A 26,220-nucleotide genomic window follows, 5' to 3' on the forward strand; every position below is an offset into this window, starting at 1 on the left:
ACTGGTACCTGACTTCTCATTGCACTTTCTCACTGTGATTTTAGTATCTGGTCATTGTCAAGACTTTTCTGTAATTTTCTATAAGGAACATAGTGGAGTGAAGAGATACATTAGGAGAGAAATATCAGGCATAGAATTACATCAACTTAGTGGGTAATTTATTTTTGCTAATATCTCAAAACTGATTGTAAGTGTATTGAATCCCAATCATCATTCTTTGGACCCATGTTAAGACATTCTAATTTCTATGCCACAGAGATATCTATTAAAATTAAACATCCACAGGAAAAATTCCATTTAAATGTAATTGATAAATGTAAACATGAAATCATTTCACTGATGGACAGAAGGGAAGATGTTTGACTCTTGTTTCCTATGGTAGGGACCTTAGCCTCAGGTCAGCACAGTGACTTAAGGTTCTGAAGTCACAGTATGGGTCGAATTATGATTCCCAACCACCTTAGGCCAATTTCTCACCCTCCTTGGACCTCCATTCCTCTTTAACACAGAGATAATAAATAATATATAATATATAGTAATACACATATACATAAATGCATATACTGCTATTACTAGGACACATAATTATACTGATACAATTGCATTAGTTTTACACACACACACACACACACACACACACACACACACACACACACACACACACACACACACACACACACAGACAGAGGGTGAGAGAAACAGCTATTATTCGGAACCTGGGCACTGTTCTGCATTGTTATCTTCAAGCTTTTCAAATAATATACTTAGTGGGGGCTTGAGGGAGTTTGTTTACTTCCTTATAATACCTGTGTTTTCCCTTAACTCTATTTCCCAACAGGCCAGGCTTGTGAAATATTTACAGGAAAAGGCAAAATAACACTCATAGTCATCCAGCCAATTCCCCGAGGCAGAAAAATGGGAGGCTAAGTTGGCTTTCACCTAAGAATTTCTATCTTCTTTACAATAGTGGGAGAGACAGAAAATTGTTGAACTGGTATCAGTCAAATACTGGTGTCCATAAAGCCAGCTAGAATATCAATAGTATACATGAATTTTATGTGAGTTTTAATGGTAAGGTACGGAATGGAAATTAGCTGTTTTTCACTTCGATTGGGAGGAAAATGGCCATGGAAGGCTTATAGAATGTGTATGTGTGGGCGGGGTGGGGATTTATACTGGAAGAGGATATCTCTGGATAATTATGAGCAGAAAATATCTGGAAGAGTACAGAATTTTCTCTCAAGGCTGTGTGTATGACTACATTTCAAAAACAATGAAGACTTACTAGTTGCTATTTTTAAGTAAAAATGCTTTCCTCCTGTTTGTGCATATCCAAATCCCTTGTCCACACCCTGCCCATCTTTTAGTACTTGATTCAAATCCCATCTCCTTCAGAAGTTTCCTCAGTTTAAATTAATCTCCTCTCCTGTAGCATTGGCATAACTCCACTTCTCCAGTATTTTCTGATATTTTAGTTCATATTCTTCGCTCATCCTGACAAAGCACGAGTGCTATTTTCTTTTTGTTTCCTTCAATTCTCCAACATGGCATTTTTCAAAACACATAAGCTACATAAAACCTTGTGGCATGGTTAACTTTCTGCAGAGAACACAGATAAATCTAACAAGGAGACATATTTTTTCTCCCCTGGCTAACCCATAGGGGAATTCCTAAGATCTTTGCTGGGAAGGAAATTGAGGGATAGCCTCTGATGTCCAAATGTAGAGCCAGAGGAGGAGTGAAGATTTGGAAAATTAAACTTCTAGGTGTCTAAATACTCAAATTCTGGGCCTAGCTCTGCTTGAGGCTTTGGGTGTGTGTGTGTGTGGGGGGTGATGTGTTAAAATATTTGTCTAGAGCGTTCTTTGAAAAATGCTTTGATGTGAGCTCTTCAAAGTATAATTCTCCTTCAGAGCTCAGAGATGGGTTTGATTGGGGCAATATATTCTGCAGCATAGATCTACTGTGAGGATAAAGTATCATTAACTGATTTAACTGAAGAACTCAAAACACCAATGAGTAGCAATGTCAGTAATTGTTAATTTATAGATACACTATTCATACATGGTCTCTAAGGATTTGGGAAGGGGATAATCTAACTTTCCCTAACCACGTAATGCACCGCTATATATCAGATACCTATTTAACAATTCAGGCATGTATATATTTCTGAAGGTAAACCACATTGGGGCACTGAGGGGAAAAGAATCCACAGGAAAATAAATGCTGCTTTTCTATATGTAAAAGGGAAACTGAACAAAGAAGGCTGGGATTAGAGGACCCTCTCCCCCTCCAAATGTTCCAGGACCAAAGGCTAGTCCTAAGCCAAGACCCACGGGCTCCACACCTACCTGGCACTTCTTGTCTGCGGTGGGAGATGACCTGGAGCGCACGTGGACGGGGACAGCCAGGGTATCAGAGCGCTCCAGCAGGTCCTCGGCCGACATGGACTTCCCGGTCCTCCTAGCCACGGCCCCCCAAGAAGAAGACCCTCCAGGGTTCCTGTCTGGCTTCTGGGTGCCCCTCGGTCCACAGCTAGCACCAGCGAGTATCTCCCTCGGGGTCTGGGGTTCCCAGCGTTGCCGTTCTCCATAGAAGCGTGCACCCACAAAGGCAAAGGAGCTGCTGCGATCTCGGGGTGCCCTGGGGGTCTCCGTGGCTGCTGGCGGCAGTGGCGGGGAGAGGGTGGCTTCCTGGCGGGGCTGCCGGCTGCAGGCCGAGGCCAGGCCCGGGCCGTCGAGGGCCTGGAGGTAGGTGCTCTGGGCGCGCTCGGGCAGCCCCGGCTCCTGGGGCCCGCAGCCCGCGGCGGTGACGGGGCGCTTGCCCGTCTTGCGCTCGATGTAGTCGGCCAGCGCGCTCTGCTGGAACTGCTTCAGCTCCGGCCCCGACAGGCTGAGCGTGGAGCAGGCCTTGCCCTCGCGCTCGAAGATGCGGCGCCGATCCGCCACGCTGCTCTCGGGGTACCGCGATCCCCCGGGCCGCTGCGGACGCAGGGGCGCAGGCTCCACGTCCTCCGACACCCCCACCTCGTTCATCTTCTCCGGCTCCGAGTAGGAGCGCTTCTTCTGCTCCAGGGTCAGGCGCCGGCGCGGGCCTCTGCGCAGGGCGGCGGGGGCCGGGCTGGGCTCGGCCGGGGTCACGCTGTGCCGCTCCCGCGGGGTGTGCGGGGAAGCCGAGGCTGGCACTGGGGCCTCTGGGCATCGCAGTCCCACGTGGGCCGAGGCAGGCCGTGGCCGCCAGGGTCTGGAGGTCCCGGGGGCTCCCAGCTCCAGGTCCCGACGGCGGAAGGAAGTGGCACCCAGGACCCGGGACTGCGCGTCCTTGATGCTGTTCCTGTAGGTGCGGCTGAAGGGCGCGTCGAGCAGGGGCGATTCTGGGGTGCCCGGCCTGTCTTCGGGCCCTGCACCTTCTCTGTCGGCCTTGCTGAAGAGCTGGAAGGTGCTCTGGCTGCGGAGCAGGCGGGCATTAGGCTTTGGGGGCTCACTGACTCGGCCACGGCCCCCCTCGTCAGTCCTCCTCAGCTGCTGGCCGCAAGGCTGCCAGGAGGACTCTTCCAGTTTGGGCTCCCCATTGCCCAAGGGCTCAGTGGTCTCAGGGCCCGGGATGCTGGCTTTTGTCTCCTCAAGGTCACTCCCGGAAGTTGGGGCCCTTCTGTATCCATGGCAGTAGGCGGAGCTGCCTGTGCTAGGGGGCCTGTGGCTCTCTTGTTCTCTCTGCTCAAACTTGGACACCTTCTCCAGCACAGAGCAGTGGGGTTTCCTGTACTGAAAGCCCTGAAGGGCTGAGGTGCTGCCTGAGCTAAGTCTCCTCCTGCCCAGGCTGGACGTTTGCTGGTATGGAGGGGTGGGAGACTCTTCATAGCCTGAATCAGCACGATGGGCAGAGGATGAAGTACTGGATCTCCCTTGGGGCCTTGGATAGGAAACGGGCCTGTCCAGGTGGCCTCTGTGATCAGGGAGCACTTTCCTTCCTGAGTCCTCCACCTTGGTGTTGACTGCACAGGGAGACCTGCCCACAGGGTAACTCTCCTGGGCTCCCTCAGCCAGGTCTAGGCTGTTTTGTTTTCTCAGACTCTCTGGAATGTTCTGGAGAGATGAGAAGGTTGACTTGGTCTTGCCAAAGTTGCCTGGCTGGCTGTGGCCTAGGCCTTCTCTGTCCTGCTTCTGCCTGAGATTGGCATTGTGGTCTTCCTGGAAATCACTCTCGCAGGGTTCCAGGAGCCTAGAAGACCTCTTGTCTCCACTCACTTGCCAGGCCTGGGCCAGAGGAGATTTGAGGCTATGGTGATTAGAACATGATTTGTTGCTATGAGTGTTCTTTCTCTCATTGTAATGAACACTATTGCCTTCAGGAGCCATGAGATGACTCTTTAGGGAGGAATCCTCCTCGTTTTCAGGCACAGAAGGAAAATGGACTTTGTAAGGGACATATTTGGCTGTGGTTTCTGGCTTCTTCTCCATTGGTGATAGTGAGTCATGTTCGTATGGCTGGAAGAAGGCAAATCCAGGTCTGCTCGCTCCATTTTGGTTTCCATTCTCATCAAAGGCAGCCATCTTGTTGCAAGCTCCCTGAGGGGTAGCTGGATAGCCACTCTCCTTGGCTAATGCAGGATAGAGCATACCATTGCTACTCATAGAAGGCTGGGGCACCTGGGCAAAGTGTGGCTCCGGGGATGGTACAGGGTAGATGCCAGTTGGCAGCAGAGGTTGACCAGGCTGGGCCTTCTGAGTATAATTGTGCTTGGGCTTCACTGGGGGGCTGTTTTCTGGACTTTTCTCGAGGACAGTATGGAGCTGTTCATCTAGGAATGGAGATTTCAAGGAGCCCAAAGAGTTTGCCTGAGACCGACAGAAGCGCTTCTGATCAAGACTAGACCAAGAGTTAGGCCGTTCTCGATGCCGAAAGGCTGCGTAACTGTCACTCCGAGTTGGGGGCTGCGGTGCACCCAATTTATGAGACAGGTTGTCAGCGCCAGTCTCTAAGGAACTGGAGCACTGCTGGCTCCAGGAAGGGGATGGTGTTCCTTTGCTCCGAGAAATGCTATGCCATTTATCATATCCCTGATCCTCTGTTGATGCATGGGCCTCCCGACCTTGAAGCAGCAGGTCTGAAGAGTTCACCTCATACTCTGCTGAGGTCCCCCTCCGGGTATCATAGACTGTCTTGACATAGCGGATACTTGCCTGTCGCATCCCTTCTGGGATGCCCCCTCGAGCAGAAGTAGTATCCACGGAGCCTGAACGCTCTCTGCTGGCGACCCCAGGGGGAGGGTACTCTAGGATGCTAGAACTGGTGGAGAAGGAGCTGTATGCAGAATCTCTCTTGTTATGGAGGTGGCTGAGTTGGTCAATGCTGCTGGTAGACTTGGCGGGGGAAAGAAGATGGCAGGCTGGGTATCCCCCACTGGGCTCCAGGCTTTCAATGCTCCCCTGGGAGCTGCACTGGTCAGGGCTTCGCCTCAGATAAGGATGATCGTAGCTGGAGAGGTCACTTGTAGATGAGCTAGAAGAAAGGGAGACAAAGCAGTCAGGATCATTGAAGAGATATTTAGTAGGTCTCCAGACACAGAACCCAGTTTATAATTGTACTGTTATGTAAGCTGTTTGGATTTCTGAAAGGGTTGGTAAAAAAGGGCCATATTTGGGCTTTGTTCAGCTTCACTGTGTCATCACTAGGATTAACTACCCACTATTGTAGTCTTATGTGCTGCTAATGAATCATCCAGACTAGCTAGAAGAAGGGATGCACAGAGGAAGTCATGTGGCCTGACACAGGCCGCATATTGATGTGATCTGCTACGCTGGAATTGACATTCTGCATGTGCCGAGAGATGGGAGAGGAAAGAAGGGAGCTGAAATTTTTTGTCTATTGGGGAGGAAAGAAAGAGGCAAGCTGAATAAGAACAGGCATGTGAGGGCAGAGGGAGATGTGTATGATTTTAGTTAATATCTTTCCTTTTTAAGGAATTGAAAGCTACATCCTGGCAATATTCCTGGAATCGAAACTGTACAAAAGACAAGTTGTTTGCAGTGAGAAAGCTAAACACAAAGCTGAATGAGAGAAATATACAGATCAGAGTCAGAAAGGGATAATGAGCGAGGGGGAAGGAGAGGAGGCTTTAAAAGAAGTCTTAATCATCTATGAGTGACTTCCCAAGCCAGATTTGTGTTAACAGGTGGTTTTTCTGACCCTGGACAGGGAGAGGGGAAAGGAATCTTAATCTAGGTACTGGATACCCCAGAAAATTCCCTCAAAACAAAATTACTTATGAAGAGCGAGCTTTAATTACAAGCTCAAAATATACTGCAACAGGGGACTCTCAAAACTCAACAGGTAAATATGAACCTGATTTAAAAGCAAAACATAGCATAGTGATAGAATGCTTGTCTCACATGCATAAAGCCCTGGGTTAGATTCCTTGGTACCACATACATAGAAAAAGCTGGAAGTGGTGCTGTGGCTCAAGCGGCAGAGTTCTAACCTTCAGCAAAAAGTGTCCAAGGACAGTGACCAGGCACTGAGTTCAGATTCCACAACTGGCAAAAAAACCAAAACAACCAACAACAGAGCAAAGACTCCACCAAAAAAAAGACACAGTTGGTAAATAAACATTATGAAAAGATATTCCATAGCATTTGCCATTAGGGAATTGCCAAGTTACAACAAGATACCATTTTACAGTAACTAGAACAATTAAAATCAGGAAGTATTGTATGACACCAAAGTCTGGTCAGAATGTAGAGCAAAGGAGTACCAGCTCATATGTAGACAGTCTGGCAGTTCTTTACATAACTAAAGATATTCTAGATTTCTGAATGTGTCCATCAGTCACCTACTGTCATGGTTTGGGGCTGTGATTCATGTGCTCAAAGTTTGATCCCTAGGTGGGGGCCTTAAGGGAAGTCGTTGAATGTTACCTATGGAAGAGAGTAAGCTGTCTCTGTTGGAAGCTCTCTAGAGAGTTGTACTAAGCATTGAGCCTAATCCCTGAATTGCTTTCTGGCTTCCTGTTTTCAAGATATGTGACCTCTATCTCCCACATGCCTTCTCCCTGTTGTGATGCCATCCTGTTAGATCTTTACCAAAGACAAACTAATGGGACTGTTCAGTTTTGGACTTTCAATCTCCAAAGCTGATGTCTCTATGTATCCCTTTCCTTTAAAAAGCAGCTTCTAGTATTTTGTTGTAATAAGGAAAATCTGACAAACTTTACTCAGTCTTTATTCAAAGAAGCTAAAAATGTCCACACAAAAACCTGCACAAAGGGGTTGGGGATTTAGCTCAGGGGAAGAGCCCTTGCCTGGCAAGTGCAAGGCCCTGAGTTTGGTCCTCAGCTCTGGGGGAAAAAAAGCTATCAAAAAAACTTACACATGGATATTTTACTCCTACTTGGCACAACTTGGAACCAAACATGCTGTCCTGCTACAGGTGAACAAATGAACTAGGGCTCATCAAGTCAGTGGACTATCCCTCGCTTCTAAAAAGAAATGAAGCTGGGAGCGGTGGCTCACACCTGTAATCATAGCTACTCAGGAGGCTTTCTGAGGATCAAGCCTGCCAGGCACAAAAGGACCTGAGACTCTTCAGCTGACCTCTAGAAAATGGGAAGTGGGGCTTGGCTCAAGGGAAGGGCGGTAGCCTTGAACTGAAGAGCTCAGGGATAGCTCCCAGGCCAAGTTCAAGCCCCAAGACCCACCAAAAACAACAACAAAAAAACAACAAAATGAGCTGTCAATTCCTAAAAACATATAAATGTAATTTAAGTGCATTTTACCAAATGCAAAAAACCAACTTTAAAGGCTATATTCTATTGATTCTAAGTTCATAAAATCCTAGAAAAAGCAAAGGACATGGAGACAGTCAAAAGATCAGTGATTTACTGGGGAGATGGGAGGGATGGATAAGCAGTACATGGGCCTTTCAGCTCAGTGAAATTGGTCTGTCAGTATTTCCTAACACTGCATATCTGTCATCATAAAAGTTGTACAAACTCACAAAATGTACACCAATGTAAACTCTAGACTTGGGGTGATAATGAAGTTCCACTGTCACTGTTCCACTCCGGAAGCTTATGCTGATATGGAGAACAGTATACATGTGTCAGGGAGGATGTGGGACGTCTCTGTACTTCCAAGTTTCTCCCAAACCAAAAATGCCCTCAAATATCTACTAACAGGTGCAGCTATATAAGCTTAGTGGTAGGGCACTTGCCTATCGTATATAAAACCCTGAGTTCAATGACCAGCACAAGGAAGAGAGGAGGGTGGAAAGAAAAGAAAATGTGTCTACTTGTGTGTGGTGTGGTGTGGTGTGGTGTGTACACACACACACACACACACACACACACACACACACACACACACATCTATATATGTGTATATATATATATATAGATAGATATACATGTGTCCATATGCCATATTGGAAGGAATAAATGGCTCAAAGACTAACAACAATCTTTAGATTTCAAGCATTTGTAATTAACTGTTCCTCAAAGAAAGGTAATTGATTTCAAGTTCTTACCTAGATTTCTCATTTTTAAGTGAAAAGGTCATGGGGCTTGAACTCTGGGCCTGGGCGCTGTTCCTGAGCTCTTCAATTCAAGGCTACTGCCCTACCCTCTGGGTCTGGGCATTGTCCGAGGCTACCCCTTGAGCTAAGTGCCACTTCTGCTTTTCTAGTGGCAGATAAGAGTCTCACATTCTTTAGTGCCTGGGCTGGCTTTGAACCTCAATACTCAAATCTCAGCCCCCTAGTAGCTAGGATTATAGGCATGAGCCATGGCGCCCAGCTTGAGAAGGTATTTTTTTGAAGTTCATGGAGTTATTATATCTCTAAATTCCATATGAGGAAAATGACCTCTTATTACCAGGTATGTAATAATGTGTGGGTATTTTGTTTTGATTGTTGTTTTTGTGCTGATACTAGAGCTTGAATTCAGGACCTGGTTGCTGTTTCTTAGCTTTTCACTCAGGCTAGCTCTCTACTACTTGAATGTGGCTAGTTGCTGGTTAATTGGAGATAAGAGCCTCAATCTTTCTTGCCTACGCTGGCTTTGAACCACGATCCTCAAATCTGCTTCCTGAGCAGCAGCTGAGCTTACAGGCATGACTCTCCAGTGCTCAGCTACGTAATCATGTTTGATGGTTGAAATGTCTCTAGAGAATGTCTAAAGATTTGAAAAAAATACATTCTGAGTCACAAGTAGTAATGGAATTCAACAAAAAGACTCCATTTTCAATAAGTTATTTCAACAGAATCCAACTGTCTTCTTAGAAAACATTCAACGTTTTGAATGGGGCATTCTACTTTTAGAGGGACAGATATTAAATTCAAAAGAGAGGAGGAAAATGGTTCCCCAACCGGGCAGCTTAGGAAAAGTCAGACCTGGCCTTCAATCACAAGGTATGTGTCATGATCAGATCTTGTTGAACATCTCTTCCACTTTCCCAATTCTCTCCCCTCCCCACTAAATGGGGAAACGTGTTACAAAAGTACAAGAGTGCCAAGCTGAAGAACGTTCTAAGTCCCATTATGCCTCCTTGTATTTCTAACAGAAGATTCAGACCAAGTATGTTCAGGGGTAAAGGAAGCAGATGGCCCTGAGGGCTGTCTCACTCACCAATCCCAAGGGATAAGCACTACTGAACCCTCCCCGTGCCCCCAAATTTGATTAGTCTTTTACTGAAAGAATAATTTAAACCCAGCTTGAGAACACACATCACACATGTGCGCATACGCGCGCACACGCGACTAAATGGCTAAAATGATATCATGAATATATTTCAAACTACAGACTGCCTAGAATCATAGCCAGATAATCTGGGAAATATGGAATGTACTTTCCCACTACTGTCTGGAAATACTGTTTTCTACTAATTTTACCATTCCTCCTGTGGAGGTGGCATTAATGAGTGGGGGTGAGACAGAATAATTTGGGATGATATTTCCAATCCTGTCACCATCCCCAACTCAGACAGCAAGGATGTCTAAGTGGGTCACAGTCCTTACCAGGATCTGCTCCTTCAGCAGCCATACTTGCTTCCTTCTTGTTCACTGCACTGCAGCATAATAGCTTCCCAACTGTAACTAAAGGCATGACATCCATTCCTACCCAAGAGCCCTTGTACGGGCTGCTTCCAACTAGAGTTTTCCAGGCACTAAATTCCATTTCTGCACTGCTTACATTCAGTCTCTTTGTTTTCTTTGTATACCTGAGCACTACCTGACATTATGAAATAATGGTTATAATTCTGGTTATATGGAAGAATTCTATCCCTACAAGATCTGAAGCATATACAATAATGTGTTGTTAATTGTGTGGCAGACAAATGCACTCATACATTAGTCTATTTTGTGTGTCTCAAAGTATTTTAACAATGAAGGCAATATAAAAGAGGACACAAAAGAATATATGAAATTATTTCCTTAAATGTACTTAACGAGAACTTGGAAAACACCGGGCTAAATAAGCTAAACACTTTTATTTACTGTAAGACTTCTAAGTATTGCTTGTATGTTGGTCTAAGAGGCAAATAAATATATTAAGCAATATTTTCTAAACTTCTTTGGCCCTATCAACTTTTTCTAAGGAGCATCTAATGAATAATCACTCTATGAGTCACACGGAGACATAAGTATTATAGGGTGCCCTTTGTAACTCATTCTCTTCTACACTCAGACCAAGAACCATCTGAAAGTGAGGATTCATGTCTGCTGATGAGTCATTCACATACTGGTAGGTTAGTTGTGTGTTTTGTTTTTGAGTTCTGGGGCTTGAACTCTGGGCCTGGGTGCCGTCCCTGAGCTTCTCTGGCTCAAGGCTAGCACTCTACCCACAGTTCCACTTCTGGATTTTTCTGAGTAGTTTGTTGGAGATAGAGTCTCAGGGGCTTACCTGCCCGAGCTGGCTTTGAACTGTGATTCTTAGATCTCCGTCTCCCAAGTAGCTAGGATTAGAGGTGTGAATCACTGGTGCCTGGCTGTTAGGTTAATATTTTGAAATGTAATCCTTACTCTCTCCAATCAGAGGGCTGAATGACATACATAACATTATGGTATCCGTAAGCATCTTAATACTGTAGTACCACAAGCAACAAACAGTGGCAATGGTCTAGCTTCAGCAGTTGAGAAAATTTCAGTGAAATAGCTGGGTGCTGGTGGCTCATGCCCATAGCCTAGCTACATAAGAGGCTAAGATCTGAAGATCCCAGCTTGAAGTCAGACAGAACAGAGAAGTCTGAGACTTAGCTCCAATTGACCAATTTTGCTCCAATTTTGCTTCTGCAAAAAGTCAGAAGCAAAGGTGTAGCTTCAAGTAGCTCAAGTGTCAACCTTGAGTAAAAAAGACAAGCAAAGATGCAAGACCCTGAGTTTAAGCTACAGTTCTAGCACATGTGGATGCATACATTTGCTTGTACACGTGCACACGCATACATACACACACACACACACACACACACACACACACACACACACACACACACACACACACACACACACACACACACACACACTCACACACTCACCAATCTTCAAGTCCAGCTCAGCTTGTACTGAGGATGACTTATTTCTTTGCCTCTGTCTTCACCTTACTCCACCTTCTCCATCCTTAATCTGTCTGCTTTTTTGGGGGGGAGGCGGGGGGGGGTGGGTCATGGGGCTTAAACTCAGCTTGGGCCCTGTCCCTGAGCTCTTCAATTCAAGGCTACTACACTACTCCTGGGCCTGGGCCCTGTATCTGAGCTCTTCAGCTCAAGGCTACCACTCTACCCTTCCTGTTTTCTAGAGGTTAATTGGAGATAAGTCTCAGGTTCTTTTGTGCTCAGATTTCAGCCTCCAGAGTAGCTAGGATTCCAGGCATAAGTGAGCCACCACGCCCAGCTTATTCTCCTTTTAAAATAAGAAACATATCCTTGAACTTAGGCCTGAGGCTGTAAGAAGGAAAGCAGCCACTTGACTTGCCACTTGACCACTAGATGCCACTGTGCTCCTTGGCACACACCTGAAGCACTTCACCACTTGCAGCTGCCACTCCCAGAACTCATGAGCACAGCCAAGGCAGGCAAAGCTTGTGCCAGAGCTATAAGCTCACAGCATGAAGGAACAGCTCCCAGGATGACTTGAGCAGGGGCCCGATAGAATGCACATGTCAGTGGTGCAGTAATCCGACCTGTCCTTTCCCCCTCTGTGACGACAGGGTGCTTCAGTGTCAACAGCCTGGCATCAGAGGGGCAGGTGGTACTAGGACACATCAACCTGCCTTCCTGGGGACTGGCATGGGTCTATGGAATCTCTCTTGAGATCAGGTTGTTTCTGCAATCAGTGAGGAGTCCTGAGTTCTCTCTTTACTATGACTCAGTGGCTAGGTTCTCTCCCTTTTGCTTAAATCCTTTCCATGGTAATAGTGTTTCTTGACTAAATTCCCGACCACCATGACAAAACTAGAAAGCAGGAATGTAACCTAGCCGTTATATACAACTCGGGTACTCAGTTGTTTGACTTTGAACAAATTAATCTTTTCAAACTTCAATTTCCTGATCTGTAAAAACATTAATAATAATTGCTTTACAAAACTTCATGAAAACTCACAGCTAGGCACTAATAATGGCTACTGTTCAGGAGACTGAGATTTCAAGGTTCAAAGCTAGCCAGGACAGAAAGAGACTTCATGTGCAATTAACCAGCAGAAAAGTTAGAGTGGAGGCATAGATCAAATGGTAGAGTGGGAGCACAAAAGCTAAGCAGGATCAAGAGGCCTTGAGTTCAAGTCCTGGTAATGGCACAAATGCATACAAATGTATACTCACACACAGTACATACATAGTTACATGCAATCCTAAGAAAGTTCTCTCCTATCTTAGTCTCTATTGTTGAGCTATGCTGGGTAAACTGCTTTGGTAAATGGAGAAAAAGCAGTAGAAAGTTCAAGTGCATGAGCAGCAACAATCACATTAAGAAACAGATAAATCATTTGAATTTAGGCCCTCTCAGTTTGCCTGCTTGACTGGTGCACTAGCACCTCAGCCATGTTTTGAGACAAGTTTTTTTTTTTTTTTTTTGCTAATTGGAGATGGAGTTTAAGAGGATAAAGTAGGGGCCGGGAGTTTGGCCTAGTGGTTAAAGTGCTTGCCTAGCATGCATGAAGACCCAGGTTCGATTCCTCGGTACCACATACATAGAAAAAAGTCAGAAGTGGTGCTGAGGCTCGAGTGGTAGAGCTCTAGCCTTGAGAAAGTCCAAGGACAGTGCTCAGGCCCTGAGCTCAAGCCCAGGACTGGCAAAAAAAAAAAAAAAAAAAAAGAGGATAAAGTAGCATATAGAGTTAGGCATGGTGGCTCACACCTGTAATCCTAGCTACTGAGGAGGCTGAAACCTGAATATCGAGGTTCAAAGCCAGCCCGGGCACAGAAGGATCTGAGATTCTTATCTTGAACCTTTAGAAAATGGGGAGTGGGACTTGGTTCAAGAGTAGGGTGGTAGCCTTGAGCTGAAGAGCTCAGAGACGGTCCCCAGGATGAATTCAAGCCCCAAGACCCACACACACAAAAAAAGGTAGCAGATAGAGAAGTGATACTTAGAAGCCACAGAAATACTTCTTGTCTAGGAATATGCCATTTGAGGCCAACATGTCTGTCACTTACCTGGAGTGATAGCTTTGGTGCCAAGGAGGGCCCATAGTGCCCTGAGATATCTGCATCATGCTGGCATCGGGTTGGTTCTCCCCAAATCTACTTGTATGCCAAGAGTGAGGGCGGCCTGCAGGTTCACTGCGCCTGGGGACACACAGAAAAGGGACCCCCCCTAAACATTAGCATCAACTCAGCTGAGTTTCCCACAAAGGTGAAAGCAGAGTCTACTGTATCTTCAGAGATGGAAAAATAACTACAATCAAGTAACTATTGCAAAGAACATGATACAGCTGCTATATCCTTATAGTTATTTCCTGCCAAATATTTCCATTTTACCTTATTTTGATATACTTTCAGATGACATAGCAATGTTGCAAAATACAATAAATTCCCATAGTTCACCTAGACTTTCTAGATGTTGATATTTAACACTGCATGAACAGGAAGCATGCAGGGTTGCCTTGACCTTTCTGGGCCTCTCTCCTAATTTAAAATTGGGAACTCACACCTGTTCTACTCAGGAGGCTGGGATTTGAGGATGAAAGTTTAAAGCCAGCCCTGGCAGGAAAGACTCTGAGACTCTTATAAACCACCAAAAAGCCAGAAGTGGAGCTGTGGCTTAGCTGGTAATAGAGTCAGCCAGCATCGAGTGAAAAAACCAAGATGCAGCGCCCAGGTTCTGAGTGTCAGTCCCAGTAACAGCACTAGTAACTAAAACAAAATTAGAATATGGGGAGTGGGGCAGGAGTTTGGTCTAGTGGTAGAGTGCTTGCCTAGCATACACAAAGACCCAGATTTGATTCCTTGGTACACATTTCTAGAAAAAGCCAGAAGTGGTGCTATGGCTCAAGTGGTAGAGTACTTGCCCTGAGAAAGCCCTCAGGCTTCTGCCATTTGGTAAGATCAGAACTCAGGTCCTGAGTTCAAGCCCCAGGACTGGCAAAAAAAAAAAAATCACAAAATGGGATCATGATTCTTTCCTTCCTTCCCTGAGATCTTGCGTGGACACACGGTAGAAGGCTTTGTGGGGAAGGTGAATTCTGCCGTCATATCCTGACGCTGAGTAAACTGTTTTTCTTCCTTAAAATTGCAGTTTTTCAGTGGTAACAATGCTCTAAGCTGCAAAATCTCCCAAACAATGAAATCTCCAAAATAGCTTCTCATTTTGCAAGTCAGTGACTTCAACTTTTAAACATCTATCCTTTAAAACACAAAGAACTGACACAAGCAGCCGGAAACCGTGGGTGTCCCTCGGGCTGCAGGGCTGAGAGGAGGATACTACTATACAAGGCCAGAGTGAGAAGACACTGTTTTGTTTTTGGCCAGCGTGAGGTGATCTAGCAAGCATTTCAGGCAGACAACTTCTGAAAGATTAGACTTTGGGGGAGTTGTTCTGCAGTTCAGAAACACTGATGGGATCCAGGAATACACTTGGATAAGGTGAAGAGAATAGCTGTAGCTTGTGCCTCCTTTTTTGTCAGTTGTGAGGCTTGAACTCAGGACCTGGGCAACATCCCAGAGCTTCTGTGCTCAAGGTTAGTGCTCTACCACTTTGAGCTACAGCTCTACTTCTGGTTTTTGGAGGTATCTCACAGCCTTTCCTGTCTGGTCTGGCTGTGAACTGTGATCCTCAGATCTCAGCCTCCTGAGTAGTAGGAGCGACTCACACCTCTAATTCTAACTACTTAGGAGCTGAGCTCTAAGGATCTATGGATCTGGATCTATGTCCAAAAATGATCTGGATATGGAGCGCCTCCAAGTATATCATCCAAAAGCAACAATTTTTTCATTCAAGCCTAGTAGGCTTGGGCCTAAGGTGTTCTGGCAGAAAGAACAGCATGATAAAGATAAAAGCATGAGACATGAACTAGAGAGAGGATGGCTATAAAGACAAGTACTTTACAGAAGGAGAAAGGGGAGGAGGGGCCAGATCACAAACTAGCACATATAGGGTAGCACAGAACCTCTGCTAGGAAGAGGCAGGCTCAAACTGGAATATCACGAAGATACTGCCACTCACAAGGGAAATAAATGTGAGAAAGACCAATTATGGTTACTTTATCAGCCAGGATAAAGGAGAATGAGGGCCTGGCTCAGGCATGAGTCAGACTCCTGTCACAGCAGCCACTTGTGGGTGGGATGGTAGAGTGGAAGGCACAGTCACAGAGGATGGATGGCCTTTGTGATGCTGGCTTGAAGTAGAAACACCTATGAGAAGGAGCTAGGCTGGGGAAGCAGATGGCATGCATGAACGCGAGGTGTGTGTGCACAGTGGAAGTATGTGGGGGGGAGGGGCTCACTAGTCCCAGAACACACAGCCCTTGAGAGAAATAAATTCCCACAGGAAGAATGTTGAGGGAGACTTTGAAAGTAGTTTAGAACTGTCACAATATAGCTGACAGTTGATGTGGGAAATGGCCCAAGAAGGAACCTACAGAAAAGAAGGAAGAGCTGGCAAGTTCCACAGATGATGCAGGAATAGGACACTGTCTACCACACCCATTGCCCTGGGTGGGTGAGTTTGAAAGTGGATTTGCGTCCAAAGGACTTGGCAACCAGAAATGTCTTTGCTAAGGATGGATCAAGCCGATGTCAGATTACAGTGGGACAAAGAAAAACAATGAGAGATGCCACTGAGACAGGAAAGGCAAAGCATTCAAACACTTGGCTTTAATGGAGTCCTATGCATGGCAGCTGGAAGAGCAGAAAGGGGCAGAATGGGAAGGATTGTTACTGTTGGCTTTAGAGCAAGTTTCTAGGAGACAGAGGATGCATGCAGACCCTGGAGATATGAGAGACAGGACGACACTCCTCAGGATTCCAGAGCTCAGGCATGGGGCATCATCTGTGTAGGAGGAAAACCAGGGCCACTGGGACAAGAACACAGGAGAGGCATGATGCTGTTGACCCCTGGAAGAATGACAGATGTGGCTAGGACATCATACCCAGGGCCCTCCATTTCCCTAGCCCAGAAATGAGGGGTATGGTGGGTAAAAGAGGATTACAAGAGTTGAAACTCATTTGAGATGTCTGGAGGAATGAATGACAAGGATCATGTTTCTGTCCTTAAGGAAAGCACATTATAGAGGGGAGATGAATGAAAACAGTTCCAGAGCAAAGAGAAAGCAAGTGCTTCAGAAAGCAAGCTACAGCGAGTAATGGTGAGCCTGGAGACCCAGCTTGAGGGGATTTGATAAGTAACTATTTGTCCAGGCTAAGGTAATCAAGTTTTATATCAGCCCGACAGCTTGTCCTCTATAACAGGATGATTTTTGAAGCAATGAAAACATAATGTCCTTTCTTCTGAACACAGGACATACATTGGGAGAAAACTTCAGAAATCTTCGTTTTATAAGATTCTTCCCTAACTGTACATAGAGTAGCTAAGTGACAGAATGAAAAAAAAAGAAAAAAAAAGGTTAAAATGGCCCAATGCTATTCCTTATAAATCAGCACAAGAGAGGCTTGGAAATATACAGTAAGAACTTATTTTAAATAATATATACCTAGCTAAGCATTGAAAAACAAGCCATCCACCCATCTGCAGTGGACTAGTGAGGACTAGTTGGCTGTTAAGAAGAATGGACTGGTTATCTTTATATTAACCTGGAAATATCTCCAAAATATCTATGAAGTGATGAGGTATAGAACTGTCTATAATACACAGATATGTGCATATTCCTATACGTGCTTGTGAACAGAGTATTCTGGAAGGACTCATTAGAAATAATGACTGCCTCCGGGGAAGAAACCTTACTGTGCCATGGTTTCATTTTGTATTATCTACTCAAGAATAATTTTTAAAAATAGCTTCCCATTTTGGAAATGCAATTGTATCCTAAGATAACCAAAAAAGTAAAAAAGATGCTTGCCAACCGGAAAAACAATTTGCCCACTTTAGTCATAGATGGGGGGGTTCGCTGTGGTACATCTGTACAGCATACAATAAGCCTGATCAGTCTCACCTCATCACTCTCCCTCATTCCCTGCTCCGAATCTCACAATGGACTCAACTAGTTTCACTGGTCTGTTTTCATAGATGCAGATTTGATATCAGATTCACCCTCATTTTCCCTCCTCATCCTACTGGTACCCATTCCCAACTTTCTCTTTTAGCTTATATTAGTAATGCCAAAGGATTCCCCATGGTATTTTGCATATTACATGTAGATCAGAATAGCCCTATTCTCCCTCTTTCTCTTCCCTCCCCACCCCTTATTGCCTAACAGCTTTCAGTGGGAATCTTCATGTAGTCACACACTGTACTATCCATCTTGTCTCCTCAAACGATTATATAGTTATAACCATGTACCTATATATCCATAAATGAGTGAAAAATGTGACATATATGGCTTTTGAGTTTGGGTTATCTCACTTAGCATGTTTCTCCAGTTTCATCTATTTTTCTTATGGCTAATACTCTATGGTAAGTGTATATACATACATACACACACACACTCACACCCATTTCCTTTGTTCAATCATCAGTTACTGAGCACCTCAGCTGGTTCCAGAATTTGGCTAATGTGAACAGAGCTTCAAAAAATAAAGATATGCGGGCCAAGAGTTTGGCCTAGTGGTAGAGTGCTTGCCTAGCATGCACAAAGACCCAGATTCGGTTCCTTGATACGACATACACAGAAAAAAGCCAGAAGTGGTGCTATGGCTCAAGTGGTAGAGCTGTAGCCTTGAGAAAGCACAAGGACAGTGCTCAGGCCCTGAGCTCAAGTTCTAGGACTGGCAAAGAAAAAAGAAAAAGTAATAAAGGCATGCAGGTGTCTTTTTGTATACTTATTAAATCCTTCCAATACTTTCCAAGGAGTGACATAATATATTATAACAAAGATCTACTTTAGTAGTTTTTTTAAAAAACATTTTCACACTGATTTCCATAGTGGTTGCACTAGTTTACAGTAGTTGAGGGTTTATTTTCTCCCTGTATCTTCATTATTTGTTGACTGTTTTCTTCACGATGGCCAATCTGGAGATGCAATCTTAGCCTGGTTTATTTGTATTGTCTTTATCACTAAGGATGGTGAATATTTCACATATCTCTTAGCAATATGTATTTCTTTTTCTGAGAATTGGTTGCCCAATTCATTTGCCCACATATTGACTGGGCTATTTGCTTTTTGGTGTTTAGTGTTTTCTTTGTATATTCTGAATATTAATCATTTTTATGTTGAATAGTTGATTTTCTCCTGTACTATGAGTTGGCTCTTAATTCTAATAACTGTTTCTTTTGATTTGTCAACTACTATTCTTATTTCTCAGGCAACTGCAGTCTTATTCAGAAAATAATCACCTGTATCTTCCAGAGATTTTTCTGTAATTCAAGTGTCAAATCTTTGACCCATTTGGAGTTGATTTTTGTGTAGGGTGAGATGCAGTCTTCTGGTATAAATAACCAGTTTTCTCAGCACCATTTGTTAAAGAGGTTTTGTCTCCAGTGCATATTTTTGGGTCCTCTGTGAAAGATGAGATAGCTGTAGATGGTGTGATTTGAGTTTTCTATATTATTTGTCTTCAGATATGCTTTTGTACCAGTACCACATTATTTTGGTTACTGTGGCTCTGTAGTTTAAAACTTAATATGAAGTCGAAGATTGTGATACCTCTAGCACTACTCTTTTTGCTCTGGATTACTTTTGTTTGTTGGGGGCTATATTTCCATATGAAGTTCGGGATTATTTTGCCCACTTTTTTCTTTTTCTTCTCTTTTTAAAAATTTTTTTATTGGTCCTGGGACTTGAACTCTAGATCTAGGCAATGTCCCTGAGCTTTTGTGCTTTTTCTTAGCTGTGCTCGGAGGTCAGCAAGGCCATGAGTGCCTTACAAAGTTTATAATCTTGCTGTAGAGAGTGAGGATGTGTTAAACAACTTCAAGTTAACTAGTCACTAGTGCTCCATTACTTGTGCTGTAACTTCACTTCCAACTTCCAGCTTTGTGTGTGTGTGGTTAGAGTCTCAGACTTGGAGCCATGATCTTCAGATCTCAGCTTCCTGGGTAGCTAGGATAATAAACCAGAGCCACCAGCACTGGGCTATGTTTATATTTTTGATAGTGTCAATAATGAACATTCCTAAAGAATACAGCATTATTTTACATTTTAGAATCATGTTCATATTCAGAAAGATAAAATATTTTTCCTAATGAACATATAAAGAATCAGAAGATTGTGTGTCTGTTTGCACGTACATAAATGCACGCACTTATGTTGGTCCTGGGGCTTGAACTCAGGGCCTGGCACTACTGTTTGGCTTTTTTGCTCAAGGCTGGCATTCTACCACTTGAGTTCAATCGCCACTTACAACTTTTTGTTGGTTAATTAGAAATACATTCTTCAGATCTGCTTTGTCTGGTTTTGAACTGCAATCCTGAGATACTGGCAAGGATTTTAAAATTCAGCAAACTAAGTTTTATGTATGAATATAAATCAAACAATGTCCCTTTGTTGCATTCCTAACCACAAAGAAGGAAGTTTGCCTGTGTGGGATGGGACAGACCAGTGAAACTGGAATGATCAAGTGACATGGTGTCCTCCTTAGCTGCTGTTGCCCTGGCGTAAAGGTTCAGGAATGCAAACCACGTTTCTGAACACTCTACAATAAGCCAATCAGATATTGCTTTTTTCAAGCAGTGTTCGCTGATCATCTGCTCTGGGCCTTTTAATTTGCTAAGCTGTGCTTGGAGGTCAGCAAGGTCATGGGAGCCTTATGCAGTTTATAGTCTTGCTGTAGAGACCTAGGATGTGTTAAACAACTTCCAAGTTAACTAGTCATTTAAAAAAAGGTCTGAGGGTTGGGATGTAGCTCAGTGGCAAAGCGTTTGCCTAGCAAGTGCGGTGTCCTGGATTCGATCCTCACTACCAAAAAAGACCAAAAAAAAAAAAAAAAAAAGGTTTGCATGTTGGGGGCACAAAAATGGAGGAACAAATGCTGAACAAATGTAGCAAAGATACCCACTAAATAGACAATATGTTGAAAATGAACTATAAGGCTGGGGACTTGAGGGGAATACTGGGACAGAGAATGTGGGAATTTCCTCAATCTTTATACCATCTTTAAAATAGAATGAGGGAAATGGGATGAATATAAGGGACTAAGTTAACTGCCCAAAGTCACACAGGTAATGAAGAGCAGAGACAGTAGAGAAGGGATAAGGAATGCAGGTTTTGCGGTGGGAAGGAGTCTGGAGTAGTCAAAGAACACAACTGAGTATAGCCTTAGTCTTGTTAGTAAAGGTCACTGTTCTGAACTCAAATCATTTATAAGGGTCTTGACACTTTGTATAAAAGCACCAAAAACAAATGGGGGTCCGAAAGCTTGGCCTAGGGGTAGAGTGCTCACCTAGCATGCACAAAGACCCGGGTTCAATCCCTCAGTACTACAAACACAGAAAAAGCCAGAAGTGGTGCTGTGGCTCAAGTCATAGAGCCAAGGACAGTGCTCAGGCTCCGAGTTCAAGCCAGGACTGGCAAAAACAAAAACAAATGGGGTCCAGAGTTAGCTAAATGGCCGGAAAGGATTGTTCTATTTTGAATAAATATACCAAGGTTTGAACTTAGGGCCTCATATCTTGCTCAGCTTCCTTGCTTGGGCTAGTGCTGTACCATTTGACCCTGACTACAGCTATGCTTTTTGCTGGTTATTTTAGCAGTAGTGACTCATAGACTGGCTTTGAACCATGATCCTTCCGATCTCAACCTGTAGCATAGCTAGGATAACACGTGTGAATTGCTGGCACCCTACTTTGTGGCAGACCTCTTCAACCTTTTCGTTTCCTTGGGTCATTCCACTCTGTGTGTATGTCCTATTTACTCAGCCAGACCCTTTCCGAGGAAATGCTTTGGTTTTTCTTTCATGTTTTCTACATAGGTTGATATGTCTATAGACATTTTTAGAAGTGGAATCCACACTGCAGCTTCCAAGAGCAAACAAGTTCTGCTTAAAGAACTAAATGCCATTGTAAAATAATTTTAGGGTGATTGATTCATCCTTAGTTTAGAAGAAAAGCTGATTCATATTTAAATAACAATGCCTTTTTAGGCATTTTTCGGTTAATAGGAAATGATAGGTCCCAAATCCTGATGACAAAAACATACAGCAATTGAAACCTAGGACCAAGTCATGCTACACTGACTTAGCTGCACTTGTAACATGGCACCATTTATAAACCCAATCAAACTCTCCAAAATGAGATGCACTCCATGTTGGGGTGCTTTTCCTATGTCTAAAGGAGATATCCAGTAACATACATACACAAAAAAAACCCATTTTTTTTTTTTTTTTTGCCAGTACTAGGTCTTGAAATCAAGACCCACACTTTTACTCAACTTTTTTACTCAACTGGCCCGCCAGTCCTGGAACTACACTTCCTGTCTGGCATTTTGTTGGTTAATTGGAGATGAAATCTTGAGGACTTTTCTGCCTAAGCTGGCTTCAAACTACCATCTTCCAGGTTCCAGGCTCCAGGCTCCTGACTAGCTATGATTATAGGCAAGAGCCACCAGTACCCAGCCAAAGATTTTTATTTTGGAGAGACTGGTTCGTACAGCATTCCTAATCTCCATTCCCAGGACTCTTTCAGGGACCCTCACAGGGCTCTCCCTCAGATTTTATGTGAACCCCTCTCTTAAGGGATCTAGGACCTGAGGCTGCCCCAGAGGGTATTAGAATGTAGGAGGCACTGGGTTCAACCAGCTCTGAAAAACAAAGCAATGGCTTAGGGCTGGAAAGGTCTGCCTTAGGTAATGCAGCCTTAGTCTGAAAGGAAACATTCTTTTCAAATGTCACATCCTCATCACATGCCTTGGGGACTTTTGGCTTTGATGACTGAATCACTGAGTGAAGGCTGCTGTCATACAAACATAACAATTCTATCACTGAAAACTGACAGTTAAGATAAAACCCCCTTCCTTATACTGAGCTGTACCCATTACCATACACTCATCCATGGTCCCTTTCATTATGGATTTAACTCCTTCATTCCCAAATATTTTTATTGATTGGCATGAAAAAAATATTCTATAGAAGAGGGGGCTAGCAGTGGAGTGTTTTTCCACTCACTCACCCCAGGCAATGTCGAAATGTTTTTCCTCAATATTCTCACCTCCCCCTGAACTCTCAAACACACAGAAACATCTGAATACACAACCACTCTTCCCATACCTCAACATCTGCACGTAAGTCAGGGCAAAATTTGATGTTAACTGTAATTCTTTGTCATTCATTAACTTGCAAATACAACAGAATAATGTGGACAGCATAAACACTATCAGGTAACTTAGTTCTCAACTTGGAACCATGCATTTTGTTTGTGGAAAGTAGAAGGGAGGGAAGAATGGAGAGGGGAAGGAGGGAGGGATGGAGGGAGGAAGGAAAGAGATAGAAACTGATTCCTGCCTGTTTCTTCACTACTATTTCTCTGTGCCACAGAATATACTAGAACTCAGATGGAAAAAGCACTCCCCACTGCTTTAGTGTCTTCCAACACAGCTGCACGAAGATTAAGTGGGTATCTCTAAAACTTGGAGATCTGCAGGACTTAGAAAGATGGTGCGTGCCTTTTTGCTAGATGATGTTTGGGGACCTTCCCAGAGGACTGACTGGTACTGCAGATATAGGAAGGGGGCTCAGCACGGGAGAGGGCACAGGTCCCCACATTCCTCCCTTACCTGGACCTCCATGGGGCAGAGGGTTGGGAAAGGCTATCTGCTGCCTAGCTGGGCATACCTTGTTCTCCAAGAGTTTAAATGCCAACCAAAATATTTGAAATCAAGCTAATTCACTGTATACAATGCCAAAGCACGTGCTGTATTTCTGGAATCAAAAAGAAAAGTGCATAGTTCATATCATGATAATTTCTTCTAAGTACCACTTCTTTAAGTACGGACATCATAACTTCTCTGACACTCAAGAAATAGATGCTCTTTTGGAGTAAATCTGATGATGGTAACTTCTCCCTCCTTGGAAGGAAAAGGCTACAACTTGAGGAATCTAAAGGTAAGGGAAGACAGCACTAATTGAGTTAAAGACCTTCAGCACTGTGAAAGGGTATCAATGTATGTGAATTAATGCACCTTCTATCTGGCAAATATCATGTAACCCTTTTACTAATTACAATAAAAAAATATTAAAAAAAAGACCTTCAGCACTGGTCAGAAATAGAATCTTATCATTTTTAAATCATACTGGAAATAATGTTAACACCATAAAATATCCTATTCATTAAAGGTTTCAAATTTGGAACTGAATAAAAAGATTTTAGGGCAGAGCAACTGACAAGACAGAAAACTTCAAGAATATTCTGTGGTTCCTCCATTTCTCCTGACCAATGGTTCCACACTCCATTTGGCCACAGGAGGAGTTCAGCCAATGGTACAGCTACTGCCACAGCTACCACAGAACCTCACACTTTGTTCATGGAGTTTTATTACGCCAGTAAAACTCAGAAATAAACTCCAAATAAAACCCTTTAAAAACTCAGCCTGCCACTGCCTTCTATATAAGTATGAGGGAAATTCATAAGTTTATATCTTTTTTTTTACCATTTATAAGGCATAATAATAAATATTCAAATCAACTGGAGATCTAGAGCATCATCCTTTTCTCCATACTATATTTTATTTTAGATAAAAAACATCCCTAAAGGCAAGCCACTGGCATTAAACATGGACACATTTTGGGTCAAGATGGAGTAAGGATAAAAGCAGATTTCAAATGGCTATGAAAAAGATCTTGAAGCAGCCAAACCTTCTGCTGCTTCAGAGTGGATTTGTGGCTGGAATCTCAGTTGACACTTCTTTCCATGTACAATAACCTCCAAGTTAACACAGCATATTCTCACAAGTTCCTTTTTTGGTTGTTTACTGTTTTGTTTTGATATGGAGAATTGCTACATAGCTCATGTTAGCCTGAAACCTAGTATGTAATCTAAGCTAGCCTCCAATTTGTCATCTTCCTACCTTAGCCTCTTAAATGCTGGTAATACAAATGTGTACTACCATGCCCAGCTTACTTCTTCCTCTTGTTTTTATGTTTTTTATTTTTCTTGTTAAATTGACTTTAATTTTTAAAATAAATTGGAGCATAAGATGCAGACTTCTCACATAGCCCTCTTCCCTGGGATGTAGACATGGAGGCCCTCACTGAGGAAAAAATGGCTAAGCCCAAGAATATTTGAAATGAACAAAAACCAAACCAAACCAAACAACAACAACAAAAAACCCAGGTTGGTCACTGGTAATTCTGGCTACTCAGGAGGCTGAGATCTGAGGATCGTGGTTTAAAGCTAGCCCGGGCAAGAAAGTCACTGACACTCATCTCCAAGGAACCACCAGAAAACTGCAAGTAGCACTGTAGCTCAAGGGGTAGAGTGATAGCCTTGAGCAGAAGAGCTCAGGGACAGTGCCTACGTCCAGAATTCAAGCCCCACAATCAAAGCAAACAAACAAGTAAAACTAAAGAGCAGAGAAGAGGAAGGGTGCAGCACAGAGCGTTCAAGGACCATGAGACAAGTCCAAAAGGTATCACACACTCATTATAGGCCTAGGGAGAAAAGCAAAGAAGACAGAAGAAAAATTTGAAATGCTGACTGAAAATTTTCTCCAAATGAAAGTCAGATGCCAAACCAGAGAACACAAGCTAGATACTTCCTAACAAGTATGCACAGTACACCAAATGAGGTGTGATGCTCAAGCAGATTTTGAGTGACAATTCCGTTTTAACACCTTTCTTTTTTTAATCTTTATATACATGCAGTGTAAGCTGAGTGAGTTCCAGCTGGGATGAGTGGCATGTGTCATCCCAGCTCGGGAGGCTGAGATCAGTAGGATCACAATTCCAGGTCAAGGAAAGTTCTCTGGACCTCATCTCAAAAGAAAAGGCTGGGCAAGGTGGCAAGTGCCTGTTAGCTACAACAGGAAGTGTACGTAAGAGATCACAGCCAAAGCCAGCCTAGGCAAAGGCAAGGCAAAGGTGAGACCCTATCTTAAAAACAAACAAACATACACACAGATGAGGACTGGCTCAGAAAACATCTGCATAGTCAGGCACCTGTGGCTCATGTGTATAATCCTAGCTCCTCAGGAGGCTGAGATCTAAGGATTGTGACTTGAATCCAGTGAGAAGAAAGTCTGAAAGACCCTTACTAACAAACATCCAGAAGTGCTACTGTGGCTCAAATGGTAGATCACTAGCCTTGAGCAAAATGTTATGGGAGAGCAAGAGACCTAGAGTTCAAACCCCAGTATAGGCACACACACACACACCCCACAAAGACTATTACAGATCCTATAGCTGAGCATCTATGATAAAAGAATATTAATCTCATTCCAACACTTTGGGAATTCCCTTGTGGCAAATCCAGACACCATAAACAGCACTCCTTTGGCTAATGTGGGGCACGTTCCAGCATAGGGTAAAAAGCTACATGCCAGCCCAGGCAACTAAGGCTTTCCCACAATTCCCTGTACTTTTTGGTAGGATGGTCTACACCACCTTGAGCTCACTTCAAGTAAGGAAGCATCACTCACAGTCTTCTCTGTAAATTAAAATCCAATTTCTGCTCTGTAAGAGGGAGGAAGAA

General features: G+C 43.8%; 1 protein-coding gene across 2 annotated transcripts in view; it reads right to left on the minus strand.

Moving 5' to 3' along the window:
- Positions 1-26,220, minus strand: part of Shroom3 (shroom family member 3) — a 54,475-nt gene that overhangs the window by 22,788 nt on the left and 5,467 nt on the right. For both annotated transcript variants that reach the window (XM_090343392.1, XM_090343391.1), the window contains exons 2-3: positions 13,644-13,775; positions 2,352-5,502 (exon numbers count right to left, since the gene is read on the minus strand). In XM_090343392.1, coding sequence (XP_090199518.1) covers positions 2,352-5,502; positions 13,644-13,702 — 3,210 coding nt within the window. In that variant the 5' untranslated portion in view covers positions 13,703-13,775. The remainder of the gene's footprint in view (positions 1-2,351; positions 5,503-13,643; positions 13,776-26,220) is intronic.

This window comes from Megascapheus bottae, chromosome 13 (assembly GCF_031878675.1).
Source record: "Megascapheus bottae isolate mThoBot1 chromosome 13, mThoBot2.hap1, whole genome shotgun sequence".
In the NCBI taxonomy this organism is placed as follows: Eukaryota; Metazoa; Chordata; class Mammalia; order Rodentia; family Geomyidae; genus Megascapheus; species Megascapheus bottae.